Source organism: Microtus oregoni, unplaced genomic scaffold (genome assembly GCF_018167655.1).
Source record: "Microtus oregoni isolate MIOR12 unplaced genomic scaffold, Mior012 000016F_ref0000370, whole genome shotgun sequence".
NCBI lineage: Eukaryota > Metazoa > Chordata > Mammalia > Rodentia > Cricetidae > Microtus > Microtus oregoni.
The window spans coordinates 42,816,670-42,842,554 of record NW_024543075.1 but is presented as its reverse complement, the minus strand read 5'-3'; the positions used below and the strand labels follow the sequence as shown (position 1 = coordinate 42,842,554).

The 25,885-nt window shown below is 36.5% G+C and overlaps 2 protein-coding genes and 1 pseudogene across 2 annotated transcripts; 2 read left to right on the top strand and 1 right to left on the bottom strand.

Annotated features, from left to right (window-relative positions):
- Positions 1–1,686: 1,686 nt before the first annotated feature.
- LOC121457423 lies at positions 1,687–2,420 on the bottom strand (annotated as a pseudogene).
- A 9,377-nt stretch (positions 2,421–11,797) lies between these two features.
- On the top strand, positions 11,798–12,808 carry LOC121457469 (olfactory receptor 51T1). Its single transcript, XM_041666156.1, has one exon. The coding sequence runs from the start codon at positions 11,801–11,803 to the stop codon at positions 12,806–12,808; it is 1,008 nt and encodes a 335-aa protein (XP_041522090.1). The 5' UTR covers positions 11,798–11,800.
- A 7,339-nt stretch (positions 12,809–20,147) lies between these two features.
- On the top strand, positions 20,148–21,086 carry LOC121458103 (olfactory receptor 51A7). Its single transcript, XM_041667228.1, has one exon. It carries the CDS (start codon positions 20,148–20,150, stop codon positions 21,084–21,086), a length of 939 nt encoding a protein of 312 aa, XP_041523162.1.
- The last annotated feature ends 4,799 nt before the right edge of the window (positions 21,087–25,885 follow it).

Genomic DNA, 25,885 nt, shown 5'->3' with positions numbered 1-25,885 from the left:
ATTAAAAATTATATAAAACAGTATTATAGCAATGTATATCATACATGACAACATAAAAATGCAGTTTTGAAAGATGAGATAAATAAATGCAAGTAAAGTTCTATTATTTTTTTCTCTTAGATCAATAGATTATAATGATTCCTGACATTTGAGGCTTGTTTCCCATTTATATTGCATCAATATTGAGTCATGGCTTAATGTAGAATAATGCTTAATAACCTCCAAACACATACTATTAAAATCTTTATGAATCAGGAATTGTTAGATAAATTTGGTGCCATCGTAATGCCTTCAGGATTACCCTTAACCGACTCTGTCTAGTTTATCTTGTCTAGGTGAAGCTCTTGTTTAAGCTTCAGCAGTGTGACTGCTCTTGCTTCTCTGCCATCTATCGAAAGGCCAGAAGGTCCTTTTTTCTCTTTGGAATATGCTTGTTAGTCCTGGAAACCCTGAGGCATGGGTCAAATCTCAGTTCACAGGTTTCAGGGAAGTAGGTCAGCATTTGAATCCAGCTATGCCACTTAGAAGTGGTGAGACCTTGACAAGTTATTGCTCTGGATCTCATTTTTCTTCTGTAGAAAATGCTTGTCACAACTCTTTCAACGATTGAAGAATTCAGTGAGATAACAGGTAAATGATGTAGCTGGATTAGTTAACTACACATTAAATGCATAATTCTAATATGATCTTGTTTGCATTGAAATCGTCTGAGTGCACTTGTTTATAGAGAAACATTACAGAATTGAGCAGAAAATCGGGTATGTTTCTTTGTATCCTTGGGGTCCAGCATAATTACTGGTATTTCTTAGTGTTAAATACATATTAATTTATGGTTAAATGGCCTAAAACTTAGTTACGTGATACTGAAGTACTGTTAAGACAGATATTAGCATAAACACAAGAGCATGTGACATGTTCTTCTGAAAATGCCATCTCTGCATTTCAAACCCTTCACTTACATCCAGTATCTCCACTAGACTTACACTTTATTCTGTCAACTTTTATCAAAACCTCAGTACACAGTAATATTGTCAGCAGTCTTGCTAGGTTGAAAGAATTCTGTATGATTGTATTAAATATGTAAAGGAAAATTATATATTTTTAAAGAAAAGGTATGTACTAGGAACAATGTGTCTGATTTAATTTTATCTCAGAACCCTTTGGAAACATAAATACCTATACATAAAGGTAATTGAATTGTTGTGTTACGATATTATAGCAGTTTTTTCTCTATTTAAATATAATGTTTTATAATCTAGTTATTCAGTAGCATTGTGGGAATTATTAAATCATTCTTGATGCAACTATTGCTTAACTAATACATCAAATATTGCTTAACATTGAAAGAATAAATATTCAAAGACCCAACAGAAAGGACAAAGAAAACACTCATCAGGGTTATCTGTAAACAATAATGATTGTTGCTTATCCCCACTTTTGTAGACAAAAGTATAATATCACCAAATTAAATTTAATTTATGATGGCAGATATATAAATACATGCTTTCTAAATTGAATACAACCCTGACAAAAATGATGTGTTTTATCTTTGCCTATAGCCTTGTTCACTCCTACACTATATTCTAATCAGATTTTAAAATTTGATTGTATCATAGCTGCTGAAAGTGGAAATATGAATTACTCTAGTGTTAACTTAATTTTTATTTTACTTATGATTCCATTTGACTAGGCTCTGCTCTTTCTCCCCGGAAACATTCTCATGACCTGAGGTCTTATTTGCTTGTCCTTCACACTGTAGATAATGGGGCTTAGCACAGCAGGGAGAAGGTAGATATTGGCTATGAGCATGTGCACAATTGATGGTAAGTGTTTCCCAAATCTGTAGATCATGGTGGTACCGATGAGAGGAATATAAAAGAGAAGCTCAGCACAGATGAGAGAGAGACTGGTGTTGAGGGCTTTGAGCCTCTGGGCTCTGAGGCAATGCCCAGCACTGTCTTCAGGAAGAGAACGATGGAAGCATCGAGCCCTGACATGAGGACGATAAGGCCGTAGAGGCTGTGGACATGGTGCTGGCACAGGCTAGGTGCATTATAACCTGGTGCAGACAGTATGAATGATAAGACATTGGAATGACAGAATGATAGTCAGAAAAGGCACAGGAAGACCACACAGACTGCCCGAGCAAAGGCAACTAGTCCAATCTTTCCACTAACACCATGAGTGAGGATTGACACATAATGCAGAGGTTCTCAGATGGCCACAAATCTGCCGAAGGCCATAAACACTAGGACTCCAGATCCTACTACTCCAAATCCATGAATGAAGAACATCTGTGTTACACATGCATCAAAGGGAATCTCAGGGGCATTGAACCAGAAGATGCTGATCATAGAGGGCAAAGTAGACATGGAGAGACTAACATCAGTCAGAGCCGAGATGCAGAGGAAGTACTACATAGGTCATGGAGGCTCTGCTCCACCTTGACAACCGCTAGGATGGTACCATTTTCCAGGATGGTGAGTATGTAGAGAAATCCCAGGGGAAAGGCCATCTGTGGGTTCTTGTCTGACATCCCTGGGATGCCTGTCAGAATGAAAACTGGGCGACTGGCATGTGATCCATTCAAGTTTTTCATAGTGTTCTCACCACTAAGTAAGCTAACTCTTTCACTAGTTCACACTCCAAAATTGAAATATAGTCTCACATGAATCAAATAGCTTTATGGTTGCATAAATAAAACAATAGATGAAAGAATATGCTTAAAAACGTCTGCACATCTTTTATATTACATTGCCTTTATCTCCCCTCCGAAGTTTCTATGTGGTAAGGTGCCTGTTCCTGGGCTTATTTGTTCACCTGGAAAATGAAAATGAGACTAAATATTCCATATTTGCACATTAAAGAACTTAAATATCTCTTCTTTTGACAATTATCAAGGTTTAAAAGAAAAGCAAACATGCAACTTCTTGTTAACCTAGAGAAATGAGCTAAAAATAATAATTTAAAACTACTAAACACTTAGTTCCACACTGACATTTAATTTCACAAGCCTACCTCCATACAAACTCATACACACATATTCATATGCATATATATATACAAACAGCCCAAGCATATATTCATATGTGTGCCTATATGAGTATATACATACAAACAGTCCAAGTATATATTCATATGTATGCCTATATGAGTATATACATACAAACAGTCCAAGCATATATTCATATGTGTGCCTATATGAGTATATACATACAAACAGTCCAAGCATATATTCATATGTATGCCTATATGAGTATATACATACAAACAGTCAAAACATATATTCATATTTGATCTGCCTCACATTGTCTCCAGTGTATTCACAATGAACTCTGTGGACAATAACTTTTTGTTGGATAAAAAATTTTCAAATTAACATTTCCTGTTACAAATTTAAAAAGTAAATGGAAGTTTCCTTCACCTTATTTTAATATAGCAAAGCACATAGCATAAAATTTACCAGCCCATATGCAACCATGTGTAAAACATACAGGAATATGCCACCTGCATTTTATTTAACACCATAATATAGGTACCATTCTTGAAACCTAAAATAAACCTATTTGCAAAAAAATTTATAAAACATATAATCATTGCAACCTTCTGTCTTTCTGAGGACTAGGCAGCTGAGTGGAATTTTTCTTTAAGGTTCTCTTACTGATCACTTATATCCACTAAGGTTTTCCTCAAGTGAGTTCTCTATTCTGCAGTTAATATTAGTGTTTTTATAAGTGAGTTATATTCCTTACAAGTAGAAATTTCATTAAAGGTTTCCCAGAGTCTTAGACCATCTTTGCTTTCAAGGTAGAATCATTCAACTATTACACACTTTGCTGGCACAAAAATCACACCATTTTTTCTCCCCTTTAGTATCTTCAATTCATACAAATTTTCAAGTATATTATATCAATATCTATGCCATGAAAATAGGAAGCTAGTAGTTAATATTTGCAATGTCTCTTCTGGAAGAAAAGAAGAAAGAAACTATTAGATAATATATGGTCGGGGTTTTTCTTTGGTCAATATATCTATTTCTGATTTGAATTCAAATTGTCATATTACCAGAATTTCCATAATAGAGAGTGGCAGACTATCATATACTAATAAAGGAATTTAATCTTTCTGTCTTTTAGTTCCACAATGATTTAGCTATATTATTTATTCACTCATTCCTAGATTTTATCGTTGATACAATGGCTGTTTTCCAGGGCCTTTTAAGAAGAGTATCACTGATAACAATAGAATGAAGCAGAGGGCAATAGTGCCTATAAGTATGAAAATGTACCTGTAGGGGTAATAGGCATTGGGTTATAACCTTACATGGGTTGAAATTGAAAAGTGCCAACATTTCGATTTCTCAGAAAATTAGGAAACAACCTTTCTCAAGACCCAATAATACCACTTTGGGTATATATCCAAAGGATGCTCAATTGTGCCACAAAGACATGGGTTCAACTATGTTCATAGCAGCATTTTTTGTCATAGCCAGAAACTGGAAACATCCTAAATGCCCTTCAACTAAAGAATGGATGAGGAAAATGTGGTACATTTACACAATGAAGTACCACACAGCAGAAAAAAAATAACGACATCTTGAATTTTTCAGGGAAATGGAGCTAGAAAACATCATTTTGAGTGAGGTCACCCAGAAAGACAATTATCACATTTAATCACTCAAAAGTGGTTTTTAAACATAAAGCAAAGAAAGCCAGCCCACAAATCACACTCTGAGAGAACTTAGACAACAATGAGGACACCAAGAGAGACATACATGGATCTAATCTACATGGGAAGTAGAAAAAGACAAGATCTCCTGAGTAAATTGGGAGCATGGGAACCTTAGGAGAGGGTTGAAGGGGAGAGAGGGGAGAGGTAGGGAGGGGAGCAGAGAAAAATGTAGAGCTCAATAAAAAAATAATAATAATAAAGGAAAGTGCCAAAATTTAAACCATTCTACTCATAACAAATTTAGTCATTAAGACCTATACAATGCAAAATAAAGACTATTTCATTTAATTGCAAACTTTGTCTTTTGAGTAAAGCCATCAATATTAAGAAATTTATGAGTGATGTGGCTATTGTAGTAGCTTAAAGGAAGAAACATGACACAATTGTGCAGATATATTTTGTATAATATTGATAATAACAAAAAGAAGACCCTCTAATTTTCTGTTTCTCTTTGCAATATGAAGTTACATCAATCAACAAAGTATCCCATTGGAAATGTATAAAAATGTATATCTCAAGACATGAGGATTTCCAAAATATAGTAAAAAAATTATGTTAGTAACTTATCAGTTGAGAAAAGAATCTATTATATCCCAAGTGAATGTTTATTAATTGAATTATTTTTACTTTCTTCTCTGCTATCTTCTTTCTCCTTCCTTCCTTCCTTCCTTCCTTCCTTCCTTCCTTCCTTCCTGTCTGCCTGCCTTGTTTCCTCTAGCTGGCCACTGAATGCAAGCATTATGCATCTTAAAAACATGTTTTATTACTGACCTATACCCCAGGTACACTGACAAGTTTTAAAAACATAAAATGTCACTACTTCATAAATCTTTACATTTGGGTTGCTATATTGGAGGCAAATACACATTTTAATAATACTACAGAAGTAAATGGAACATATTTATGTTGTTCTTAGGATTAACTTAAAACTGCTGTATAAAACATCTATAAAATTCTAAATGCTACAGTAAAAGTTTTTAGAAAAATAAAATCAGGGTTAAGAAAGCAAAAAAATCCCAAGGACAGCATAATCAGACTATGATATAACGGAATGAGCTTCAGAATTTCAGAGCTTTGACTTTGTTTGCATTGACATACACTCATGAACTAGATATATAGAGCACTCATGTTCTTTGACTATATATATATATATATATTATAAATATATATAATTAGTATTCTATATATATACTTAAATATTTAAAATACACAATTAGTACTTGTGAATCTCATCAACATTAGCATCACATGGGCAGCCATTAAAACATGGAACCCAAATCCCTCCCCAATATGTCAAATTAAATCCAACCATTTAGAAAAGGTGCCGATGCAACTGCTTGATCTACATCAGGCTTTTTTTCTCTTGATAATTGTTTGTGATTTCCTTGATTCTGAAGGCATTAGAGACAGGAAGAAACAGCACTGGATGTAGATCTCAGCATCTGGAAGTTTTCGCCAAGGAGAAAACACATGGCTGAAGAAAACAGAGCCTAGTGTGATGTAGCCAGAGCTGCAGGAAACTGGATGATCATTCTGCCTATGAGCTCACCACCTGTTAACCCCATGATTTAAAAACATCTCTGTTTTGCCCATTTTTAGTTGCTTCTGTGATGGTTTGTAATAGCAGGACTGATTTTATATGCTGCAAAGTAGGCACAGCCCTTATACAAGTGGGAAGGGAATGCAAAGCATGGGGTCTCTATAAAAAGGCAGAACTGGGGTCAAATTAAAAAAAAATTAAAAATCTCCTTTAAAAATACTCTAGAAGTATTTATATAAACCCTCTTCCAAGGTCCCTATGCTCCCAATTTACTCAGATCTTGTCTTTTTCTACTTCCCATATAGGTTAGATCTGTGTATGTCTCTCTTAGGGTCCTCGTTGTTGTCTAGGTTCTCTGGGATTGTGGTTTGTGGGCTGGTTTTCTTTGCTTTATGTTTAAAAACCACTTATGGGTGAGTACATGTAATAATTGGAGGGGAGAAGAGAAAAATGTAGAGCTCAATAAAAATAATAAAAAAAAGAAAAAAAGAAAGATATGAAGGCAAAGAAGGAAAGATTTAAGGGTCCCAGAGGGAATAGGAAAGGGATTTGGGATGTAAATGATGAAGATACAGTATATATGAAATCTTCAAAGAATAAATAAAAATGTCCTTTTAAAATAAAAGGGGGTATTTATATCAGCCAAATTTAAAGACAGTGTGAGAAAATAAAGTATATAGTGTCTCCGTGTGGCCCACAGAGGAACTCTACCCCATATCTAGTCCATATCTAGTTTTTGATGTTTTCCCCTGGGAAAAAAAGATTGCTTGCAAACGAGTTGCAGATTTATCATTTAGCTCCCATGATCTTTAATTTGTGTTTCTTCCTCCAAACCCGTCATCTAAATGTCTCTGATCTTTGATTTGCATTCCTTTACTACGATGCGCCTGCCTCCCCACTCCTTTCTGTGTTCCCTGTTCTTTCTCTTCCTTCCATCTCACTTTTCAACAGTCTCTGCCCATTGTGCTTGATCTACCTGGTCCTCGCATCTTACCTGGCTCTGACCACTGCTTGATCATTGTCCAGTCAAGTATATGTGCACATGGCTCCTGCTTGTCTATAGGAACTAAGAACACAGGGAACACTGCCGCTAGGTGCCCTTGGTACGGTAAACTAGGTACGGCAATTAGACGTTCCCAGGAGGCTCCATACACGATTCTGAAGAAAGTCAAATAATAGATTAACATCTCCAATTTAGTTATCTTTTCTTTATAACAGTTTTCAGAATCTGATTAATATGTCTTCATTGGCACACTAATGGGATTTAATGGGCTACTTCAACACATGCCCTAGTGTATGCTGATTAGGTAAGGGCTGGAAGCAGCAACCCTTTACAATTGGTATGAAGGCTTTAAGTTGTCTCTCTTCCAGATTTTCACAAAGCAGATAAAATATTATTTTAAGTTATAACCATCCTACTGTGGTGTGGAATATTAAGAGAGTAGTTTCCACCCTCTCTGTCTTTTCCATGCAGTCAAACCTATTCCACATTTGAGCTGGCGTCAGTCCATTATAACCACGCTGCATTCAGTGGTGAATGTGGCTCTTTGTTTTCTCGTGTCTTCATTTATCTGTTTCCATGGATACTATAAAGCTTGTGGTGTGGCAGGAGTTATAACCAAGAGACAAAATGTTTAAAAGAAATTGCATGAGCAAAGGACAGTGCATACACTGAGCTAGAAGCTGCATTTCCACACTTTTATGTGTTTGTTCTTATGCCGCTGCCAAACCCTTTTTATTACTATAATTCCTCAGAGCAGTCTCAGTTTGGGGATGATGATATCTTCCTCAGGTCTTTGGTTATTCAGGTTTGTTTGGCTATCCTGTGTTTTCTGAATTTCTATGTGAAGCTGAGAATTATCCTTCCAAGATCTGTGAATAAATTCTGTTAGAATTTTGATGTAATTGTATTGAATTTGTAGATTGTTTTAGGTAGAAAGGATATTTTTGTGGGGTTTTATTTTTGTTTTTGTTTTTTGAGGCAAGGTTTCTCTGTGTAGCTTTGGAGCCTGTCCTGGAATTCATTCTGTAGATCAGGCTGGCCTTGAACTCACAGAGATCCTTCTGCCTCTGCCTCCCAAGTGCTGATTTTATTAGGGTAGTCCTACTGATCCACGAGCATGGGAGATCCTCCCATCTTCTGATATCCTTTTTAACTCTTTTCTTCAAAGGCTGGAATTTTTTCATACAAGTCTTTCATTTGTTTTTTTAGGGTATAATATAAACAAGACAGTTCATATTATTTGGGCTATTGTGAAAGGTGCTGTTTCCCTGATTCCTTCATCAATCAAATTGTAGCTTGCATATAAAAAGCTGCTACTTTATTCAGACAGATGAGACAGATTTTTTTTAAAAATATATTTCCTTTCTTTTCTGGAATCAACATTTTAAGTCTTGTTTGAAATCTCAGCATTTGTGGGGAATCATGTATTTGCACACAAATTGGGACTTTTCCTAATGCGCAATATGTGAAATTACTCATCTCTAGGTACTTATTGTGATACAACTTTTTATTATGCATTTATCATGCAAGAAACTATGAAAATGTTTAAAAGAAGCAAAATCCAGGGAAAATTAGTTATTGTAAAGATTATTAATTTATTGCCAGCTATAGAAAGTTGAATCCTTGTCAAAATAAGACTTAAATTGAATGTGTTCTTGCAACTGGAATCAGGAGATCTAAAGAATGGGTCAATTGAGAATGAAGCATTGAAACTTTACTTGATGTGGATAAAACAGTTTAATGAAGAGGGTGTCAAAGCTGATTGAGTAAGCTCCAGAACCTTGTAATAGGGTATGCACTTAAATTCCTGCTCTGTAAATTGCTAGCTTTTACATAAAGTTACTCAAACCTTCTGTGGTCTTTAATTCCCTCAGATGTGACAAAATGAAGAATACCTCCGAACCCACTAGGTTAATGACAAATGCATATAACAATGTATATAAAAGTATAGTATAGTTTCTGTACTCATCAAATATTAAGTTGCTTATAGTTATAAACTTAGTAGAAATTGGGCATGAGTGGAGTATTATGGATTCTCAGGAAGTGTTCCAGTATTAGAGGAAGGATCAGGGAAATGTTGGTGAGACATTAGAACCTGTTAGACAAAAGGTGTATTAGCATCATAGAAGAGAGTCCTAATTAATCTCTGACATTTAGGGTGCTTCTTTGGCTGATAATCTGTAGCCAGAGCTGGGTGAAGAGAAATAGATGCAGTTATCTGACACAGGCAGGTTGTTTCCGTAGACACTTATTACAGTCAGCCTCCAGGGCTAGGCCTTTGCTCTCAGCTTTGATAGATGGGGTTTGTTTGAGCCCGAAAGCTGTGTGTTAAGTTATGCCTGAGGGCTTTGGGGGGAACATTTCATATTGATCTCATCACTCTTGTTTTCATCTAGTGTACTTCAGTAATCAAGATTACTGCTGTCTGGTGACTCTATGAGACTCCCTATATAGTCTCCTCCTTGGCAACTGGTTTATCTCTGCTATGTGAAGAGACTCAAGAGATGTGACCAGGTAAGTGGAGTGTGCATATGGGGAAGGATTGAAGGGAAAAAATGAAAGAGTTAGAGATGGGAGGAGGGAGATCAAAGAAAACTCACGAAAATCTTGGAAGATGGAAAATGTGGTTGAAGAAACAGAGGGATAGTGTTAAATACTCATAAAAATCGAGACAAAGAGACAGAGTACAGGGAGACAATAAAGAAAGAGAAAATGAGCTAGAAGCATAATTATTCTGCAATTGATATTATTAATCAAAGCTTTCTGTTGTTCCATATTGTGTATCACTAGCTAGCACTGAAAGATGTAAGACACACCTGCCATAAGTATCAAAAAACACTCCAGATTGAAAGAATGGCACTTGCGTATACCAATTTTCAGTTTCATTTCTGCCTTATAATTAAAAAATTAATCCAATGCCCAAGCATTGTGGTACAGTTTTTAGTAGCAAAGGAGAATTTTCAGTTTAGCATGCTCTGATGTTGTCTAAGTATGTTGTGGATTGTAAAATAAATATAGAGTATTGACAAATGAAATTTTATGTAGTGTCTGAGAACCACGGAGGTTGGGGTCTGTCGCTGTTAGTGCTGGAGGCAGTGATTTAAGCCTTTGGATTACTAAAGAATAGAATAGTGTGGATCATAACCAAGTCATTGTTTCCTGTCCCTTGTATGGGCCAATGTTACCTCTAGTATGGTTGGTCAGATATAGACTTGTGCATGCAACTAGAAAGCACTAATCTTTTTTTCTGGTTAGTTGTCCATGTAGAGAAAATGAGAATGCTTCTAGAATAATGTTCAAGTCTTGACAGGGCTCTTTAAAACAGTATACTTGCAGTAAGTGAGTTTAAAGTCACACGCTGGATCTTAAAGGAAAGACATAGAAACAACAGTGCAAAGGTGTACTAAGGAGGAGAGAACAGAGGCTGGGTGGTTTAGTGGGGCTGGAAAGTCACACACAGAAACAGAAGTGGAGAGCAGTGGGGACAGCTTACAAATAGGAGAGGTGGGCAAAGGAAGACTTACTGGAATTCTTTCAGTTGTAGGAACTGAAACAAAGAGTCGATGATACTAGCAATAGACTAGGAGAGTAGAGGAAAGGGCGACCAATGATTCAACTGCTCGGCAACATCTCAAAACATACACTTTCAGAGGCATCATGCTGTATCACCAAAGCAGTGTGGCACTGAGGTGCTTCACTCCTATTCGAGTGCTATCTCTAGAAAACCTCAGCGGCAGCTTAACGACTCAACACAAAGTCCTATCAGGTTACAACTATGGCTATTGCTATTTCATAGTCTACATTACATGATAGATGTCTATAAGATTTTATTTCAAGGTAGGATTAATCTTGAAAATAAGGTGAGAATGAACCTAAGATAAATAATTTATGCAGGGGAAAGATTTATTTAGTCTTATGACGCCTTCAATGATACTTGACTTGTTTGCTTATATCTGTGGCAAGGCAGTACACAAGCCCAAGATGAAGAAAAATGGCTCATTTGATATCAACGATGGGACAGAGAAAGACAGGAAGAGGCAGGAATCAAGCTGCATCCCTCCATGGCATATCCTTCGTGACTACCTTCCTTCAAGTAGATCTTATTACCTAAATTTTCCTAAACTTCTTTATATCTTATTGATCCAAGTGGATTAATACACTCATGACTTCAGACATTTTATGAGTCAATCAATTTTCAAAAGCTCGACTATAAACAGTGTGTTCTTGGGACCAAGAATTCAACACATGAGCTTTTGAAGATATTTGGAGTCTAAAATTCGAGTGACAGTTATAGCTAGAGGGAGCAGAGGGAGGAAAATAAGGCCAGACTCTAGCAAGAATGGTTCAAGGTGCTGTAGAAATTGGATTAGAGGTTTTAATTCATATTATGGAGATTTGGGGAATTCTAAATGCAGAATATAGTTGTGTTATTTGAGAAAGATATATAAATGCTTGGGGAATTGCAAGAAGAATCTGATGACATACAATGGTATTGCTTTTCTTTTCAGAGTATATTTCAACTCGTCATGCTGATCTTCAATAACACTACATCCTCCTCTTCCAGTTTTCTTCTTACTGCATTTCCTGGACTGGAACTTGCTCATGTCTGGATCTCCATTCCTGTTTGTGGTCTCTACACCATTGCACTCTTGGGAAACAGTATTATCTTGTTTGCTATTATCATTGAACGGAGTCTCCACAAGCCCATGTACTATTTTCTCTCCATGCTCTCTGTTGTTGACCTGGGTCTGACCATCACAACGCTTCCCACTGTCCTTGGCGTTCTTTGGTTTCATGCCCGGGAGATCAGCATTAAAACTTGCCTCATTCAAATGTTCTTTGTGCATAGCTTCTCATTCCTGGAGTCGTCAGTGTTGGTGGCTATGGCCTTTGACCGCTACCTAGCCATCTGTAGCCCTCTGAAGTATGCTACTTTCCTCACAGACACGATGAGCTTGGTGATTGGACTGATCATCTGTATAAGACAAGTGGTTTTCATGTTTCCCTCTATTATAGTTGTGAACAGTGTGTCCTTCCAGGGAGGCCAAGAGCTTTCCCACCCATTTTGTTTCCATCCAGATGTGATCAAATTCACATACACCAACCCCTGGATCAGCAGTTTTTGGGGAATGTTTCTTCAGCTCTACCTGAATGGTACTGATTTATTGTTCATTCTTTTCTCCTACATCTTGATCCTTCGTACTGTTCTGAGCATTGTGGCCCCCAAAAAGCAACAGAAAGCTCTCAGCACATGTGTCTGCCACATCTGTGCTGTGACCATTTTTTATGTGCCAATGATCACACTGTCTTTGGCACACCGTCTCTTCAGTTCTACCCCCAGAGTGATCTGTAGTGTTTTGGCCAATATGTATCTACTCTTGCCTCCTGTGCTGAATCCAATCATTTACAGCTTGAAGACCAAGGTTATTCGACGGGCTATATACCGGCTACTCCGAATCAAGAGTTCAAGGGACTATAGTGTGAGGAGCCTCAGAGAAATGTGGGAAAGAAGGAGACAGTTTTCTAGTACATGAATTAAGGTTAAAAGGGAAGATAATTGGTTAAGTGTTATCTCCAGGTATTATGATTAATAAGCAAATCCCAACTGAGTTACAGGAGAAAGTCCATATAACCTTGAGTTTATAAGAGTTTTAAAAAGCACATTTCAAAGTCAATTTGTGAGCAAATGTGTAAAATGATGATGTTTGAAACACTTATATGGACTCTCATGTGCAGAATGATATTTTCCTAACCCCTGAGGTGGCACCATGAGTAGACACACTTGCTTTTAGTCTGAAGACCTGGATTTGATCCCCTGAACCAATCCTGGGGAGGAGAGAACTGACTCCCGTAAATTGCTCTCTTACCTGGGTCAATACCATGGCACATATGCGTGTATGCTTGCACACACACACACACACACACAATGTGATTGAAGACTACTCAAAATCCTTTCGGTAGAATTGCTATCTCACTGTAAAGCAGGAACAGTCAGAGCAGAACAAATGGCAATGTTTATATTTTGTGTTTTACTAAGTAAGCCCTTCTTTGTCCTCACTGAGGTTCGCATTCTCCAGGGAGTGAGGAAGTTTTTTCCCCCACTCCTGCTGGTTAGAGGAAAAGTCACTCATATGTACAAAGACACAGACATAGACACACATAATTAAAAAGTCTAGAAAAGGCTTGAATGCTGTTTTCAGTTCAAATCAGAGTCCTGCTTCCTTGCACGGGCACTCTTCATTTGTTAACCCATTTAATTTTCTTAGCAAAGACGATGCCTTTCCTATTTAAATTGCTTACATATTTCCCTTTAGTATAATGTATCAAGTTACATACTGCCTTTCATTGCTGCTGCATGCCTAGACTCTGCTTCAAGACACTCGCCTGTGTTTGAAAGTGTTTGATGCCTTCTGCCTGACTATTTCTGTCCCCCACTGCTCTAGACTCGGCAGTGTTACACAGTGACTGTAGTCCTGCTTAATTCTGGCATCTTGAGATCACCTTAACTAAGGATATTTTTTTGTAACAAAACAGCCTTTGGTGTGGTGTTGGGAAGACATTAGAATTTTCTAAAATCTTCTTCCACTTATGGAATTAGGAAACTTTATTTCCACCTAGAATAATCCACGTCTGAACACAGGAAAACAACAGATAGTCTGACCTGAGCCACCTGATTCCTTGGAAAGTAAAGAGCATCAGTCCTAATCTCTGGTGTCTGAGTTTTCTGGAGTCCTCCACAGCGCTGCAGAAGCACTGGTGGAGAGGGACTCTGATTTGCTTAGCACACCGTATCTATCTTTTCAGACAGCCACTGCCAAGCAATAGTCCATCACTCATGGCTGAAATTATTTGTATTAGTTACCTTTAAGCAACACACTCAAGTGCGTTAGCTATTTCAGCAGGCTCGTGTTCCATCAGAGTTAGTCGTTTGTTACTCATTTATGTGTTCTTAAAGTTTCCACATTCCATCAGTAAATTTAATTATTAATTTAATGCTCTTTCCACAAGGCTGTGAAAACTTTGATATCAAGACTTTACCTTTAGGTAATCCCTAACCCATAACATTTAATTTAGTGAACAACATTTAGTTAATACTGTATGGCAAATATATAATCAAAATTTATGTTACTAGTTGCTACTTTTAATACTTCAGTAATTCTCTAAATAAGTTCTCACAAACATGTATCTGATATTATATCTCATTATATATCATTAGACTCTTAGAAATTGAAATCTTAATTTTAGAAGGAGACATAATTATTGAAAGTCCAATATAGTGTGTAAAGTTGCATACTTTGGATTTATGAATTCTGGGCTTAGATTCAAAGACTAAATACTTTAGAAATATAGGTATTTGAAAAGTTTTTTAGATCAATTTTTAAAGCTATAACTTCTTACTGTAGAACAGGAGTAATGATAAACTCCTCCTCTTTCAGATGCTCACACTGAATCCTGGAACTCGCACTGTAGACCAGGTTGGCCTTGAACTCACAGAGATCCACCTTCCTCTGCCTCCCAAGTGCTGGGATGAAAGACATGTGCCACCACCACCCAGCTCAGTTTATGTTCATAATCTAAATAAATTTTAGTTATCTCAAGATATTTTGGGTCCTTGTGAGGAAATATCAAACCTACACTTACTAGTCTTAGATTGTCATTGTCTTCCCAGTGTTATTTGACTAGTCAGTCTATTTTGTATCATGTTGTGATATTTCTCAGTGTGTTAAACTTTATAGTATTTAATAATGTTTGAAGTTTTCTGCTTGTTTTCTTCATTGATTTATTAAGGAAACACAGAAATTTTAGCTGGACTGGCAGTGGGCAAACCTGCATAGGACCAAACCGGGCCCTCTGAATGTGGATGACAGATGTGTGGTTGGAGCAGACTGTGGGGGAGTGAGACCAGGATTTATCCCTAGTGCTTGAACTGGCTTTGGATCCCATTGTCTTTGGAGGGATACCTTGCTTGGCCTAAATGTAGAGGAGAGGGCATTGGTCTTGCCTCAAAGTGATGTGCTAGACTTTGACTACCCACGGAAAGCCTTACCCTCTCTGAGGAGTGGATGGGGGTGGAGCAGGGTGGGGAAGGTAGGAGGAGTGGGAGGAGAGGAGGGAGTGGGACTGGGATAGGCATGTAAAATGAGAAAATATCATTTAAAAATAAATTAATTAATAATAAAAAATAAATAAATGTCATCACATAAACCCAGTATCTATTTGTTATTATTGTTTATTCACTGATATACTTTTATAAATTCAGTTTTAGAATTCCTTGGACAAATTCTAAAAGAATTAATATTGTAAGCTTGATAGGAAATGTATGGAATCTATAAAAAGACTGAGAGGAAAATATTTTTTAAGTCTATTTACTCTTTTAGTGAAAAAATAGTCTACTTGATAAGGATTTGAATTTCTGAACTCAGATAAAAGATTAAGAGAGGTGCCGGTTGTGGTGATGCAGGCCGGTAGGATTTGCTGAAGGAGGCAGAGGCAGGCAGGTCTCTGTGAGTTCAAGCCCAGCCTGGTCTACAAGAGCTAGTTCCAGGACAGGCTCCAAAGCTACAGAGAAACCCTGTCTCGAAAAAAAAAAAGAGAGAGGCATAAACATTCTTTTTTGATTATTTTATGGCAATATCATTTCTCTATAGTATAATAGAATGTGAATTATTTTTAGGAGCAAATTCATTGAGTTTAAGATTAATCAATCTGTCTCTCAGTTGTACCAGTATGGATTTTCTAATATGAGTGTGGTGGTTCAGGCCTACTATAAGGATGTAGAATTAGAGACTCAGAAATTAGGATATAACAGTTAGAGGCTGACCTGAGCTACACAGTGAAATCAAGGTCATCCTGAGCATACACTGTAGTGAAGCCTTAGAATACTAAGGTCTGAGAATATAGTCGGTGGTAAATCCATCACCCAAAAGACTGTCAGTTTAATCCCCACCACAATTTGTGAAGAATTAGATCTTTTCTGCATATGTGTCTCTTTCTCAATCTGATTATGATTTTAGCCAATCATTGGAGATACAGTAGTAAATATGACCTGTCTGATTCTTTAAGACAAAACACAAATTAAAAGTTGAAACTAAGTATTGTGATGTAACTAGAGAATATTTGGAGCTACTAAGTAACAATTGAGAATTGTAGCCTAGGAAGAGGCGCAAAAGGTTTTGCTCCAGGTAAGCCAGGAGTGTCATTCATGTTCAGATATCCAACAATAATAACTCCAGCAAACTGCTTTGGGGCATAAAACCAGGAATATTTAATCATTAAAAAATAACCTTGTCAAAATTGATCTTTAGAACAAAAATTATTTGCAAGTTTAGCTTAAATAGCAAAACATTAAAATTTGTTGACAACTATTTTTTTCTAATTTATGTATAATTTTTCAAAGTATTGAATTATCTTAGTTATATTTTGACTTCGTATAGCAGTGAATAATCATAAATAAAGGTAGAATGGGAAACAAAATTATTTGAGAGACCTAATCATCTTTAGTTAGCTTCTCATCTTGTTCAAATATGGAACCATGTATATGTATATCTCACACAGATACAAACACATGATCTTTTGCTACTAACATAAGAATACTTTTGATTATTTGAAAACTATTTCTAGATCATTAGGTACACTTGACTATATCGTAACTTGAAATACAAAATATTAAAAACCCACAAAACCTTTTAGTTTATAACAGGAATTTTGGATCAGTTAATGAAAATTCCAGGTATTTTTTAAATGTCATATTCTTTACATCTTTTATAACTCTTACTAATAATGTAGTCCTTTTTCTTTATCCTACAAATCACAATCCCAGAGAACCTAGACAACAATGAGGACCCTAAGAGAAACCTATATGGACCTAATCTACATGGGAAGTATAAAAAGACAAGATCTGAGTAAATTGGGAGTATGGGGACCATGGGAGAGGGTTGAAGGGGAGGAGAAAAGAAGGGAGGGGAGAAGAGAAAACTATGTAGTTCAATAAAATCAATAAAAAAATAAAAAATCTGAAATATTGAAGGAGCATAAAAGAGGCAGCTGAAGCTGGAACACACGTATAATCCCTACACTCAGCAACCAAAGCAGGGAGGTCATGAGTACAAGGCCAACCTGGGTGCAGAGTGAGACCCTGTCCAGAGGGAGAGAGGTAGGGAGGGAAGGAGGGAGAGAGAATGAAAGGGCAAAACAACCAAAGACAAGAGAATAAAAATGATAAACGATGCATCTCATCGGTAATACCAACATGCCCAAAAACAGGTTATAAAACAAAATTTATTTAAAATAGTTGTCATTTTATAGTATTTCAAGATATCAGGAAATCAGTATGTATCATGACTATGCAGCAGTTACTTTGGAATTTACATGAAAAATCACCAAAATGTGGATGAGGGTATGGTTCAGCCAATGCTTTCACATTAAAAAAATAAATAAAAAGAATATGTGGCACATATGTAAAATGGAATATTACACAACTCTGAAGAAAGATGAAGCCACATAATTTATAGGAAAACTACGAACTTAGGATCTATATTAAGTGAGGTCATACGGTCTCAGAAAGAAGAAAACCCCATATTCTCCCTCATATATGGATCCTGCTCTATAGTGTGTGTGTGTGTGTGTGTGTGTGTGTGTGTGTGACTGAGAGAGAAAGAGATAGGTTGTCTACATTAAGCAAATGCACATGTAGGTGCACTATGACATAAAGAAAGGAGAACAAGAAAGGATAAATATTAGGTGACAAGGGAGCTTATGTGAATGTCATTTTAATTCCCACTGCTTACCTTTCATATATGTAACCATCCAGTTGTTGTTAACCTGTCCTTATTTCCTCCTGAAACCTGGAAACCAAGGAGTTAACCTGTAACCCACCATGTTCTTCATAAGTGCACTGGCCGGTTCCCCCTGGACTTCCCTGTGTTTCCAGTGGCCTGTACTCCAGAACAAACAGGAGATACTGATCTAGATAAGGCCAAGGACAAAGCAGAGGCTCTTGCTCTTATCTTTCAGAGAAGGGAGCTTCCAGTTCTGGTACGGACCAGGAGCCAATTATTCCATTAAAACTAAAAATTAAGGCTTTGTTTAGCACCTTATATCTGGATAAATAATTATGGAACAAGAGGAAGCAACTTTGGCCTATGTCTGTGTGTGTAGGGATATTTGTGTGAATAAGTGTATTGTGTGATTTGTGAGTTTATACTTGTGTGCACATGTGTTTATGTGTATCAGTGTGCATGTATGCATGTGAGTGTGTGTGTTTGTGTGTGTGTGTGTGTGTGTTGGATGATCTGATGGTCAAGTAGAAAGATTAATCACCAGGCTATTTATTAATATTCTGACACTCATAACATCTCATTTACTTGATAAAATTTTAAATAAAAGTAACCTTTATGGTCAATGAAAACAACAGCATCTGATCAGTCAAATATGTGATGTAATAAAGAAAGGCTAGTCATTTTTTTTGGAATGTTTGTGAAAATAACTGCTATTGCTGATTATCGGCATTGTGTTAGAGACCACATCACACTGCTAAAATATCTCTGAGTAGAAATTCTTATGTACAATATTCAAGGTACAGGATTATACATTGGGTGTCCTAGATTTATAGAGTTAAGCTGACTGGCTGAGCTTTATGTCCAGATATTCATGCAAATCATTTGAGCTCTTGTTTCTTAACTAAACTATAGACATTCTAAGTGCTCTGGGAAATGCTTGATTATGTATTATTCTTCTCAAACATTCCGTCTTCCTGGGAACCTACAACATCCATTAAACTAATCTTCCAACTCTCTGTTTCTAATATATGACACTCTCAAAAATCTTGCAACTCCCAAGGTTCTGTGAGATTCAAATTTGTATTTTGTTCATTTTTTTTTATCTTTGATGATCTCATTTGTTCTCACAGTCCCAGATACCAATGCCTCTTAATCTAGTGTTTGGGGGCTGTAAAATTATTCTATAGCAGTCCTGAAGTATTATTAAATGAAGGTTAATTAACCCGTCCTTGTTGCGCTGGCCTTTCCTTGGTTCTCCCTCACTGTTTTATTTTATATATATATATATATATATATATATATATATATATATATATGTGTGTGTATATATACATATACACACACACATATATATATGAAACCAGTGTGCAAACAATTGTTAATATTTAAAAATAGTTGTAATGTTATAAATTTAGATGTGTCTTTGATTCTTCACAAATATATATAACATAAAAATTTAAAGAGATTAGATAAAATTTACTGATATAAAATGAGGGTCAGATCAGTCAGATAGAATAAATAAATTAATAACAATTAAAGCTGTGGCAATTATGCTTGGACCACTTTCTTATTTTTATTCTTAGTAGTTCCTAATGTATTTATTCATGTATATTATGTGCATAATGAAAACCTACCTCTTAAGAGTAAAACATTAATTAATTAAACTTGCTTTCTAGCAGTTATTGCTTTCCAAACTATTTTCAGTGATCAATGAGCATTTTAGTAGACTATTGTTTCAGATTTTCTTCTGTGAAATTCAGGGATTTGTTGTAAAGCTAACATGGAAATTATTTAAGGTTGTGTGGGGAAAGCAGTGCAAAGGATTCTGGAAATATTTTAAACTGATAAAAAAAAACAGTTGAATTGCCAGCAATTTAAAAAAGTTGTAATTTTGTTCCACTGGGGGATATAAACATGAAGGACGTACAGTAACTTTGGAAGAACGCTGTAGCTGCATATGCTAAATACGCATATGCTTTAATGCAACATATAAAACTCATTTCTGTAAAACTGAATATCACCTAAAAGAATGATTGTTTTGTTTTCTCACATGGTTTCAGATATAATTAACGAGCTTCTAGTTCCCCACATCCACATGTCTGTTCTTAACAACTCCGAAGTCAAGCATTTTCTTCTAATTGGGATCCCAGGACTGGAATATGCTCACACGTGGATCTCCATCCCCATCTTCCTCATGTACCTCATTGCCATCACGGGTAACTACATTATCATTTTTGTCATCAAGACAGAGTCTTCCCTTCATGAGCCCATGTATTATTTCCTTACCATGTTGGCTGTCTCTAATATGGGCTTGTCCTTCTCTTCCCTTCCTACCATGTTTAGGATCTTCTTTCTCAATGCTATGGAAATCTCACCCAACGCCTGCTTTGCTCAAGAGTTCTTTATCCATGGGTTCACTGTCATGGAATCCTCTGTGCTTCTAATTATGTCTTTGGACCGCTTTCTTGCCATTCACAATCCCTTAAGATACAGTTCTATCCTCACTGGCAGCAGAGTTGCTAAGATGGGACTAACGTTAGCCTTCAGGAGCACAGTTTTAGTGCTTCCGTTTCCTTTCACTCTAAGGCGATTGAAATACTGTCAGAAGAATCTCCTCTCTCATTCATACTGCCTTCATCAGGATGTCATGAAACTGGCCTACTCTGATAACAAGGTCAGTTTCATCTATGGCTTCTTTGTGGCTCTCTGTACCATGCTGGACTTTGCCTTGATTGTTGTATCTTACCTGCTGATCTTGAAGACAGTACTCAGCATTGCATCTCTGGCAGAAAGGCTCAAGGCCCTAAATACCTGCGTCTCCCACATCTGTGCTGTGCTCATCTTCTATGTGCCCATTATCACTCTGGCTGCCATCCATCGCTTTGCCAAGCACAAAAGCCCCCTAATTGTAATCCTTATTGCAGATATGTTTTTATTGGTGCCACCATTGGTAAACCCCATTGTGTACTGCATAAAGACTCGGCAAATTAGGGAGAAGGTCTTGGGAAAGATGGTTAACTTATGTATGAGATAGAATTTGCAATACATTATCTGCCAGTAGGTACTTACTGGTACTCAGTGTCATAGTGGTTATAATCTAGTTAGGCATCCGAGCAGGACACTGAAGTTCTGTGAAGTATAGAATGTGGAGTTGTGAATATTTTGAATAAGGGTAGAGGAAACCATGGAGAGATACAGTATGATTTAGAGAGGCTTAACTAACATTTGAAAAGGAGTTTAAATAGAAACATTCATGTGATTGAACTGTTAAATCAGTCTTTAAAGAATTTTTAAGATTTTAGTAGACATGTTATTGTTCAGTTAATATTTATAAAATATTTCTGTAGTGCATAATATTTGTGCCATAAAGGAAAACAAATTAGCAGAGCACATAGTATTAATTTGGCAAACAATGAATGAGTTTTAGGTAAAATAACAGATAGGAGTTTAGGAGTATCTAAAAAGAGTTGAACCTAGATACATTTGTGTAGTAGTGGGAGCGGCGGGGCCCTGGCTGCCTGCTAGCTTATGCCTCGAAATAATTACACAGACACTGTATTCTTTTAAACACTGCTTGGCCCATTAGCTCTAGCCCTTACTGGCTAATTCTGATATCCCGATCAACCCATCTCTAATAATCTGTTTAGCACCTGTCTTACCGGGAAAGATTCAGCATGTCTGACCTGGCGGCTTGTTTCATCGCGTTCGCCTCAGAGAGCAGAGCTATCGCATCTGCCCGGGAGAGGGGAGCATGGTGTCTCTGAGCTCACTTTCTTTTCCTCCCAGCATTCTGTTCTGTTTACTCCACCCACCTATGTTCTAACAAATAAAATGGGCCAAGGCAGTTTCTTTATTTTTTAACCAATGACCTTCCTCCATCACATTTGAAAGTCTTTTGGGCTGAAGGACAGCAACATGTCTGAACCATGTGCAAGATAAATTGAATCTGGGAGAAACAAGGTATTACTCAACACTCCTGCTGTGAAGTGTTAGTTCCAGGATGGTAAAGAGAGCAGAAAGATGCAGTTTTTGCTGTTGTTGGTTTGTTCTCATTTTTGTTGTTATAAAATAAACATGTAACTTTGTTTGACACATTCACGAAAGTGCCTAAGAAATCATTTTTAACCCTGTGGTGTTACTGTTTAGTCTTTTATGTCACAGTATTTGTGCCTTTCACATAAAATGTAGTTCTTAAAATTAGATTTCTATAGGTCACAGAATTTGGTACCAATATACTCCTTCATCAAAACTTATTTATTAACGTTTTTCATGAAAATAAGAACTATTTTAAAGAATGATTAAAAGGTTGATTCTGTACTTGAAATTCAGTTGGAAGGAAAGCTAGGTGTTAAGCTTGTCATGAAATTCTAACTAGGGTGCTGAGGCCACAATTCTGTTATGAACTCACACAAACTTTTCAAAGATGCTAGAAGTTTAGATGATGGGTCTAAATTCTTTTTGAGAATTTGTCTTGGGTGACTGAATATTAAATATAGTATCCTAGAGAAATCTTGAAACATGAGGCTGGTGTGCTGCTTACTAGTTACTAATAAAATTTGGCATGGGTCCCTTTTGGAAGGCAACAACAACACTTGTGTGTAGATGTGGAAGCAAGCTTGTATACATGGTTCAGTTATCAAACTATGAAGACCTCCTTTACTGAGGGGCATCTCTAATGTGCTTCTTCACTCATTGATGCCCATTGCTATATTCTTAGTTCATACTCAAAATTAGTCTTCATTTTAAATCTTAAAATAGTTCTCAGTAATTTATACCACAATGGCAGGTCTCCACACAGTCATCCATATCACTTATGGATGTTCTTCTCTTCTCTATGTTAACATTGTCTGTCTTGCTCTTCTGCACAGCAGCATAAATGCACTTCACATCTAGTTAGTTTACACCTTGGCCTCTCCTTGTAGTAAACTCTGCCATGCTATATTTGTTGTCTCTTACTGCATAACAAAACATCATCCATTAAACGGTTAATACAATAGACATGATTTCATCCATTAGTCACTTAATTCAAAATACTCGCACGAGTCTTACAAGGTTAAAATCAAAAGTAGACAAGCCCATATTTCTTTCTGAGGCCACTGAAAATAGTATCTTTCCTCACCTTTCCCAGGTTCTAGAAATCACCTGCATTTTAGGGTTCATGGACCCTTCCTTCCTTCTTGAAACAAACAGCATCGCATCTCAACATGCACTCAACACAGTCCATAGCCATGTTTCCAACACCGGCCACTGTCAGAAAACATTCTAAGCATTTGTGTTCATCAAAATAATACCCTACTCTCAACAGCTGTAGCTGTAATTATTTCTGCAGAGCATCAGCATACTCACAATTCCTGGAGCTAGAGTGCTCAAAGCACTGGAGAGTGTGCTTTTCTGCTTACTATACATGTATTTCCTTGGCTTATTTTTTCTCTTTCACCCTGTAGAAGGGAATCATGGGAATGATTATTGAAAATTGAAACTTACACTAAAAATGGATTAGTGAGTTTGTGAAAATCATGATAATGCTAATAAATTCATATTAACACACATGGCATCTTTCAGAAAGATAACACAACAAAATGAAACTAAAATAATTTATTGAAAAGAGGCTATTGAACTTTTTTTAACTAATTGCATTAATTTTCCAATTCAGTAGAAGAAAGATGGAAGAAAGGTCAAGTATTACACATGTGTTTAATCTATTACAATAGTATATCATTTGGAAAAACCCTGAGTGTGAGTGTGACTGATTGCAAAAGAAACTTTAAATAAATCCAAATCATCTTAATACTGTTAAAGAAATAACTGCTATTTCAGAAACTGACAGAAATTGTCTAGAAACTACCCAGGAATACCATAAAACACTTTCATCTTCTAAGTGAATCTAAAGCTTATGAAAGAGATGAAAGAGTGATGGCATATGAACAAGAAAGACTTTAGCCTCCCCCCTTAAGATAGTCCACACCCTTCTATCAGGGTAGAGAACTGTCTGTCCACCCAGTCATGTGTTTATGGCAGGCCTGGTTTGAAAGCTGAACTGAATAGGGTCTGTCAAGGTGATTCTGAGCCACAGGAAGGACTTAAGGCACCACACCTTTACAGAACATGTTTTCACCTGCATGTAATGTCACAAGCTGAATGGGCCCTCCCATTCCTCACAGACAGGTGAGAAAGACTTCTTTCAATTGCTTAGATATATTTTCCAAGTCATGGTTATTACAAAGCAGTTAGTTATATATGAATTAGAAATTAATTCCATGTTGAACTAAAGGAATAATGTAGGGGCTTACGATATTCTCCATTCCTTCTATCCTCTCTGCTTCCTTCACCTTCAGTTTTCCTTCTAGGAGCCATAGAGATTCTTGTACATGGGTTGATAAAGAACAATATTCCTCCATAATGACATGCAAACTTCTTAATGCCAACTTTTCAACTAAATTCATCATGTTTACTTAGAATATATAATCATTTACCTATGCTGCTTTATTACCCTTTGATCCCAACCAGAATTTCCTGGATTGTTACAATAACCTCCCGTTTCCCCCCAAAGGCAATTCTTTATGTATCATATCCAAGACAGCAATTTTCAGTGACTTCCCATCTCATTATGATTGAAATTCAAAACCTGTCAATGACTTATTTGCATCGTAAAGAAACAGTACCTCTCTTCCTTTCTTGTTATGCTCTTCCTTCTAACGGTGCTATATGCAGTGGTATTCTTGACACAAACCCATTCAAAATTTAGATTTTCCACATACTCTTCTAGCAATCTGGAACCCTCTCCCCTCCTTCAATAGCCTCATGCCACATATCTCTGAAACATTTCCTTCTCAGTGAAACTTTCCTTGACCCCTTATAAAACTGCAACCTTCCAGGGCCTATCTTACCCTTCTTTTCCATATAAGATTTTCTGTCTCTATCATAGTATGATCTTTCTTCATTTTCATGTTTGCTGATGGCCTAACCCTACCAGAAGTTCACAAGGACAGAGTTTTGTCTGCTTTGTCCACTGTTATGTTCCTAAATCCAGGGAAACTGGTTGATGGGAATAGCCCCTCAATATATCAAACCTATACTTCTTCAAGTGCTGATCCATGAGTTCCTGGCTGTAGCGCAAGTTCATGGGCTGTCCTCCCCATGTTATCCCTATCACTTTTCCTCATTTTGTCTTTCATAGTATTAGGGATCACCTAGGGTCTCACAAAAACTAAGGAAGACTGCCAGTGAGTTAGAACCCCAGCCTTGAACAGTTCTTAGCAAAAATTACAATAGTACTATTTGCTGTATTTTGGCCTTTTTTTTTTAAGGGAATTCTTGCTTTATTTAGAATACGACTTCTTCCATCTTACCTGGATCATATCAACATGATGTGCTAGACTGAAGCTAGAGGGCATTCTAAATAAATTCTAAATAAAATGTGCCAGGTCCACTCATTTATAAATGCCACTCTGGAAATTCAACTCTGGCCCTTTTTCTCCGGGTCATTTCTGGCCTGTCTTACTTGTTTATCATACATTTTCTATGCTATGTTTGACTTTATGCTTCCTTAGCTTGTGTTTGTTTAATAAATAAAAGAAACTGAAGTTTTGTTGTAAGTCAAAGAAATCTGCTAAGAATTTCCTTTGAAACTTTCTTTTCTTTAATTTTCAAACTTAGCAGCCTAAGTGTACTCTTATTTTTCTAAGGAAAAAATTTTATATATATATATAGTATATTATTGTTTTAGATAGTATATTCATTGTGAAATAGCTAAATTAAATTAACATGCATTATCTTGTCTATGTCTTTGTCGAGAACTCTTAAGATCTAATTTTTGAAATTTGTCCTGTAAAT

Coding starts and splice junctions, on each gene's coding strand:
- LOC121458103 (XM_041667228.1), top strand. CDS start 20,148: ATGTCTGTTCTTAACAACTCCGAAGTCAAGCATTTTCTTCTAATTGGG.
- LOC121457469 (XM_041666156.1), top strand. CDS start 11,801: ATGCTGATCTTCAATAACACTACATCCTCCTCTTCCAGTTTTCTTCTT.